Raw genomic sequence first — 7455 nt, 5'->3', positions numbered from 1 at the left:
TCTGTAGACCAGGCTGGCCTCAAACTCAGAAATCCGCCTGCCTCTGCCTCCCAAGTGCTGGGATTAACAGTGTGTGCCACCACTGCCCGGCTGATTATTTTGCTTGTAATTAAAGCTTAGAATGGCTCAAATATCTTGTTGCTGGTTATAGAGACGGCAAAGTCAACATCTGAGCTGTTTTAGACTACTTCACAATGACACCCTACCACTTTGTTTGACAGTTATCCCCTTATGATCTTGTTGCCCCTGACTCTCTGCCTTCCATGCCTGCATCTCCCTTACACCCATGACTTTCAGAGCAATGATTACATTGCACTTTGCCGGTGTCCTTTAGCAGACTTACTGCGGCTGCTTACACGGGAAAAGCATGACCCGCTGTAAATTTGGGCGCTGTTTAAGGATTCTTAGATGACTATACTTGTAAGACAGAAAGGATTTATTAGATGCTTTCTATCAACTCATCCAGTCCTCAGACTATCCAGGTTCAATACACTTTCCCTGCCACACAAACGAAAAGGGCAAGGACTAGAGGATGCCTAACTCCACTGAGGTGGAAACCAGCTGGGGAAGAGCCAGGCCTTCAAAGCCAAGGTGCCTTGCCCGGAGTACTTACTACTTTATTATTAAAAGTGTCCTTCCAAGAGCAGATGACAACTAATTTAAATACATCTACATAGTAAAAGGGATCCAAGAATAGTTCCGGCTAACAATTTCTTGAATATGGCACCAGAAGCCCAGACAACACAGCAAAAATTGAAGGATGAAACTGACTACATAAATCTCAAGCCCCTCAATGATACAGTCCCCAGGGTGTAAAGACCACCTATAGCAAGAAATGAGAGGCCAGGCAGTGGTGGCGCACGCCTTTAATCGCAGCGCTTGGGTGGCAGAGGCAGGCGGATTTCTGAGTTCAAGGCCAGTCTGGTCTACAGAGTGAGTTCCAGGACAGCCAGGGCTACACAGAGAAACCCTGTCTTGAAAAACCAAAAAAAGAAGAAGGAGGAGAAGAAGAAGGAGGAGGAAGAGGAGGAGGAGGAGAAGAAGAAGGAGGAGGAGGAGGAGGAGGAAGAGGAGAAGGAGGAGAAGGAGGAGAAGGAGGAGGAGGAGGAGGAGGAGGAGGAGGAGGAGGAAGAGGAGGAGGAGAAATGAGAGATCTGTAAAATACAAATGACAAAGACATAATGTCCAGAATATAAAAAGAGCTCCTATAACTTGACATCCACAACAACAGTCTGATTGTTTTAGTTGGTTGGGTAGTTTGGTTTTTTGTTTGTTTGTTTGTTTTTTGTTTTTTTGTTTTTTGTTTTGGTTTTTTTTTTGTTGTTGTTGTTGTTTTTAATTGAGACAGGGTTTCTCTGTGTTTAACCATGGCTTCCCTGGAACTAGCTCAGATTGACTTTAACTAAGCAAACAACTTATGACTTCTCTCCAAAGAATATACAAGTAGCCAAATGAAAAACTAATCATCAGAGAAATGCTATCAAAACTACAGTGACCTGTCCCCATAGTCACTAGAATAATCACTATCACAACAAACACAAACTGGGGGTGCTGCGCTGTACCACGTACTGGGAAGCTGGACCCACGTGGATTTTACAAAATGGTGCAGCCACACTGGTAAAAAAATTTGGTGGTTCCTCAAAAATCAAAATTAGAATTGCCATCTGACCCAGGAATCCCACTTCTGGGTATATATGCAGAACTGAAAGCAGGCTTGTAGACACTCATGCTCATAGGCACATTACTCAGTACAAAAGAGATGGAAACAACCCACACACCCATTGACAGGTGACTAAATAAGAATTCATGATGGCTGGTGCAAAAGCTCAGACCTGTGCTCATTCTCTACACTATGTAGAGAGAGGCCTTTTCCTCCACACACTATTTATGGCACACACACACACACACACACACACACACACACACACACACACACACACACACGCACTCGCACGATAAATATCCTCCAAAAAGAAAAAGTGATGTTGAATGTGTATGCGCACAGCCACACCTATGCACACGGGTATATAAATAATGGAATACTATTCAGCATTTTTAAAAAAGGAAATCGGTCGTGGGTTGCAATATGGATGAAATCTGAAGTTAGTAAGTAAATAAATAAAGCAGACACGCAAAGTCAAATTCAGTACGAATTTCATATAGATCCGGTACCTAATTAGTCTAGTCCACGAGAATGGGCAGTAGCAAGGGACCTGCCAAGAGACGGGGGCTACTTAATTGGTATAGTTTTGAGGGTGTAAGATAAAAAAACAAAAAAATACAGAGCCTATTGTGCACAATTGAAAATACTTAACACTACTAAAATATACACCTAAAAATGATTTAAATGATAATTTTCATGTCACACTTTTTACAATTAACTTATCTTTCGCGATCTTTTCTTGTCCTATTCCAATGCTAACAAAAAGATAAAGTGAAAATCTGCAGAGACAACAGGCTTCAACAATGTAAAAGGAATTAAGAAAACAAACAGGGGCCCTGCTTATCAAGTTTCCTCTTAATTTTCTTAACCTGGAAATACTTTAAACAACAATAAAATGTCATCCCATGGGCACGAAAAAAAACAAAAAAGAAAAAAAAAAACCAAAACCAACAAACGGTAGTAAAGGCCTTGTAGAGATTAAAACTCAGCGACTATTATGACTTTGCCCATTACTGTACGACCTTGGGCAAGGTATTTTCATTCATTCATTCATTCATTCATTCATTTGCCAAAAGTTTCTGCACATGGTCAAATAACACTGTACTCTTCTGAGGATTAAGAAAGGCATATAAAATACTAGGCACAACTCTTGGCGCTTTATGAGTGTTGTGTTGACTGTAGAGTTAGATGATGAATAAGGTGAATTTAAGTAGGGTAAGTCCATAGCCTGCTCTTTCTTCAGCGATGTACCTAACTTGTGGGTACTTACGGTGCCATATCAAATCAGACACTATTTAGGAATCATCAATAACTTCACCATCCCTTTCGAAAGTGGAGCTGTCTTGTAAGGGCTCTCTCGTCCCCGGGAAAAGCAGTGTCATCTAAGGTAGTCGAAGATACTCGCTTAAGGAACAGCCACGTACAGAACCCGGGGATGGTGAAGCCCGATAAGCCACTGTAGTCCCCGCTCCTGTCACTTCACAGGGGCCTAGGCTGATCTGAGCAGGGGCCCCGTCACCCAGCACCCCATAGCGCCCCGCCTGTGTCCCCGACTGCTGGAGCGGCCGCGGCCGGCGGGGCGCAGGGCGCAGGGCGCGGGGGCTGGGGTCACGGCGGGGGCCGGGGCTCACCGCGCGCGGCCGGCAGCGGGTACAGCTTCTCGGCCTTCTGCAGGAAGCGCTGGGCCTTGTCGCGGTTGCCGGCGCTCAGGGCCTCGCGAGCGATCTGCACGCATTTCTCCGCCTCGTCGCGGTTGCCCTCCATGGCTCGCGCCTGCCTCGGTGTCCGCCGCCGCGCAGCTGCGAGGGGGGCCCGCCGCGGAGGAGGCGAGGCGGCCGGGCGGGGCTCGGCGCGGCGCGGCGCGGGGAGGAGCGGGCACCGCTGCGGCGGCGGCGGCGGCGGCAGCCCGGCGACGGGCGGCCTCGCAGCTCCGCCTCCTCACGGCCGCCTCCCCGCCCCCCGCGGCCGCAGCGGCGCCAGCCGCGTCCCTCCCGGCCCTGGGCGACCGTGCAGCCGACGCTGTAACCCGGGCGGAGGGCGGGGAGGCGGCGGGCTTGCGGGGCGCGAACTCCCGGGCCCCTAAGCTCCGGCGCGGCCCCGAGCCTGCCTTCTGCTCCACCCGGGCGGGGACCCTCACGACCAGATTCACCAGGACCAGAAGCCCTGACTCCCGCCCTTAGGTCTTCGGAAGCCCTGGGCCTCCGTTATTTCCGCGTGGGTCCTACAGGAGCCTCCTGCCTGGGATCTGGAGCCCTGGAAGCCCCAACCCCAGAGTTTGCTGCCCTTCTCAGCCGCACTTCTGACCCACACCTCTCCCTCTCCCCAGCAGGTACAATGCAGCTTTTTTGGTTAATTAAACCAGTTGTAAGGCTATAAAGCTGGAAGTTCTTCCACCTCCATAGGCTGCTCAGCACCTCCTGTTCTCATGATGGTTTTGTTCCAGGAAATATGATGCAGGTCATGTTAAGTCTCAGGGAGGGTTAAGGGGTCAATGTATAGTAATGGAACATGCCTGATATGTATCAAAACCAATGCTTCATGTTACCATAGTCAAAGAAAATAGCCTATTCCCGGTGACTAGCACGGCACACCTGTGTCTGGTCATTAAAAGCTAAGTTCATTTTGTGGAGTGTTTCTTTATACCTCGAGGGTCTCTGTGCTTGACCAGCTGCCCCACCTTAGGATATAGTCCCTCCCATGTTACCGTTAACTTTCCGAAGGACAAAAAAAAAAAAAAAAAAAAAAGGCTACCTTCAGCTTCTGCCAAAGTTTTAAGACCCTAACAGTTCATATGATACAAAGAAACAACAAAAACCTCACTGGGTTATGACTACAGATGCAGTTTTTTAGTAAGCAAACAATGTACTTGTTGCTAAATGAGATCTAAGGTAAGTCCAAATTATTAAGCAAGTTTAAAACTAGTTTGGGATATGACCTTTATTGAGCTTATCCACCAGAGTGGAAATAATGTCTGTACAAAACCAAATGTTTGTTACTATAACTTCTGCAGCACAATTAAAATCCAAACAGATTTTTAAAAACAGTCAACTCAATCCAACCCACTACTTCGGAATCAATAGCTTCTTTGAAGCCACAGTAACACTTAAATATGGTTAAGACTCGAATGCAGAAATTTGGTTGGTTGGAAGGCTAATTAAGCCTCCAACTTGCTCAAATAGAATTACAAAAAGGCAAAATTGTGTTTTTCACAGAGATACAGTCCACTGGAATCACCAACACTGGACAGCTGTTAAGAATATTTAGAGTCCTGAGATAATAAGGAATCCAGGCATCCTTAGACAGTCTTCTGCTGTCCCTTCTTCCCAATCAGCGACTTGTGGATGTGTGGGATGACACCTAGGAGAGGGACACGAGTTAATTCCACCTTCTGTATAAACATTTTAAAAACAGTATGTGAAATAATAGCAAGTAACTACAACTTGTAAAAACAGGAAATCCATATACAAAGTGAACACTTGGGGGTTGTAAAAGGACAACAATCTTAGCAAAAGCTACTTGTAAATCAAATTTCATGAAGCCACCCTGTACTTCTTCTAGAAGCAATGGGAATATTAAGAATCTTCTTCATAAATAGAATGTAATGAGTTGAGGGATGACATACCACCACCAGCAATTGTAGCCTTGATCAGAGAGTCCAATTCTTCATCCCCACGGATAGCGAGTTGCAAATGACGAGGAGTAATACGCTTTACCTTTAAGTCCTTTGAAGCGTTTCCTGCCAACTCAAGTACCTAAAAGGCAAAAAATCTGATGATCACTATTCCACCTTACTTTCAATCAAGACCTTCGAAGTTGCCCAAACCCTCAATGGAGTTCATCCACCAACTGCGGTCGTCCCCCACTACCTGATTGACAAAACTATGCAGAATTATGCAAAAAGACCGAAGGGGCACGAAATCGCCTTTTCAAGAGCAGCAAACTCTGGCACAGCAGGACCCTTGACTGAACACTAGCTCCCTCTAGCGCTCCCTCGGTCGGAGCGCCGCTCTCAGGGCCTGGGAGTTTTCTTGCATCACTTTCCTCCTTCCCTCTCGCCACTTTCCCCCGCCCCCCCAAAAGCTTTTCCAGATCACAGGCGTACTCCCGCTTACCTCTGCGGTGAGGTACTCCAGGATGGCTGCGCTGTACACAGCAGCGGTCGCACCCACACGTCCGTGGCTGGTTGTCCTAGATTTCAGGTGTCGATGAATACGGCCCACAGGGAACTTGATTTTTATGCACATAAACAAAAAAAAAAATGCACAAAGATAGGAGGTTCGAAGATAGATGATGTGCGCGCCAAAGCCAAGGACGGTGGTGGTGCACCAACGCGCCCTGGCAGCAACACATGTGATCGGCGCCCACCCCCTCCAACCCCAACCCCAGTATTCACTGTCTCCGCAGGCCAAGTCGCGACACATCACTCATGCAAAGATGGAACACCCATGCAGGGTGCAGACAAACAAGCAAGGGGGTGCAACCAGAAAAGGCCCGGTCACCCGACTGCGGCAGTGGCTACCCACCTGCAAGCCGGCTCGCTGCGAGCGGGAAACCGCCTTTGTCTTGGCCTTTCCGGAGTCCTTACCAGCCTTACCGCCAGCCTGCGGCGCCGCCGACGCCCGCGAGCCCGGGAGGGGACGGAGAAGATAGAATTACCAAGGCGGCGCGCCCCTCCCCCACCGCAGCGCGTCCGGGAGGCGAGCGAGCGAGTGAGCGAGCGAGCGCGCGCGCCCGCCCGCCCGCCCGCCCGCCCCGGTCCCCCGGCCGCCGCTCGCCCCCGCCCTCTCCCCCGCCGACCCCTGCCGCGAGCCCGCCGCGGCTGCGCGCCCCCGCGCCCGGCTCCCAGCCGCGCGGTGCGCGGCACCCAACCGTCGCCTCCCGCCCGGTGCTCGGGGCTCACAAAACACCTCCCTCCGCCCGTCCAGACCCGGTTCCCGCACGTTCCCACTCGCCGCCGCCTCTCCAAGCCCCGGGGACGGCGGCCCCGCCCGCCCGCCCGCCCGGAGCCTGCAGCCCGCGGCCGCCCGCCGCCGCTCTCACGTTACCATCTCGGACTGCGCTGAAGCTCGGACCAAAGAGGAACAGACGAGGCCAGGCGGACGCTCAGCGAGATCCCGGCGCCCACTCCTCGGTCGTACCGCGATTCAAACTGCGCCGTCTCCCGCCTTCCTCGCGCCCTTTATACCGCAGAATGTTCCCTCATCCGGGAACTCGGCCGGTTCAGCCCACCAATGGTGGCCGCCCGCCCTCGGGACGCGTCCTTGAGGCTTCGGCCAATGGGAGAGCCGGGAGCTGAGTGGCGGGGCGGGCGCTCGGGAGCTCGAGCGGTGATTGGCGCGTGTGGGGATGGAGTTGGGCGGGGGGAGGCCGGCGGGACAGCACCGGGAGAAGAAGGGCGGCCGCGGCGGGAGGGCAGCAGCCACGGCGCGCTGCGCCACCGAGCGAGTGGACGGTGGGGTCACGTGCCCAGAGGGAGGAGCCGAGAGGCCGGGGAGGAGCGCGCGCGGGCGTCCTCCCCGCCGCAGCCTCCCCCGCGCTGCTCCGGAGACCACGTGAGCTTCCCTCCGGCTCCAGCCTGGCCCCTCGCTGACAACCGGGGCCTCTCGGTTTCCCTCCGGCCTGGCCTTTCCTTCTGCGCAGATCTGGGTTTCCTTCAGACTCCTGCCTTCTGACAGGTGGCTCGAAGGCGTCCAGTGAGAAGAGCTTCTACTTGGTGAACCACTTCCCTCATAAAAAGTGTCACCTACCCCACCCCCGGTTGTTGTTGTTTTTTTTCCATCTTCCTCCACTTC

General features: G+C 51.6%; 2 protein-coding genes across 5 annotated transcripts in view; both read right to left on the bottom strand.

Moving 5' to 3' along the window:
- Positions 1-3691, bottom strand: part of Dnajb14 (DnaJ heat shock protein family (Hsp40) member B14) — a 42303-nt gene extending 38612 nt beyond the window's left edge. Inside the window, exon 1 of one of the 4 annotated variants that reach the window (XM_031375628.1) lies at positions 3295-3691. In XM_031375628.1, coding sequence (XP_031231488.1) covers positions 3295-3427 — 133 coding nt within the window. In that variant the 5' untranslated portion in view covers positions 3428-3691. The other 3 variants (XM_031375631.1, XM_031375630.1, XM_031375629.1) reach the window with 3 other exon arrangements.
- An 894-nt stretch (positions 3692-4585) lies between these two features.
- Positions 4586-6924, bottom strand: LOC116093837 (histone H2A.Z). The gene is made up of 5 exons (XM_031375632.1): positions 6709-6924; positions 6187-6264; positions 5776-5889; positions 5286-5415; positions 4586-5020 (listed from the first exon to the last, which is right to left on the bottom strand). Exons 1-5 carry the CDS (start codon positions 6709-6711, stop codon positions 4959-4961), a joined length of 387 nt encoding a protein of 128 aa, XP_031231492.1. The 5' UTR covers positions 6712-6924; the 3' UTR covers positions 4586-4958.
- Positions 6925-7455: the final 531 nt, after the last annotated feature.

Source organism: Mastomys coucha, unplaced genomic scaffold (genome assembly GCF_008632895.1).
Source record: "Mastomys coucha isolate ucsf_1 unplaced genomic scaffold, UCSF_Mcou_1 pScaffold16, whole genome shotgun sequence".
NCBI lineage: Eukaryota > Metazoa > Chordata > Mammalia > Rodentia > Muridae > Mastomys > Mastomys coucha.
The sequence above is the reverse complement of the archived record's forward strand: the minus strand, read 5'-3'. Positions and strand labels throughout refer to the sequence as shown.

Bases quoted from the DNA above. Each gene is read 5' to 3' on its own strand.
- LOC116093837 (XM_031375632.1), bottom strand. The intron at 5,416-5,775 runs GTAAGCGGGAGT...TTTGCCTTTTAG, and splicing joins TGGAGTACCTCACCGCAGAG to GTACTTGAGTTGGCAGGAAA. The intron at 5,021-5,285 runs GTATGTCATCCC...TCCCTCTCCTAG, and splicing joins GGCTACAATTGCTGGTGGTG to GTGTCATCCCACACATCCAC.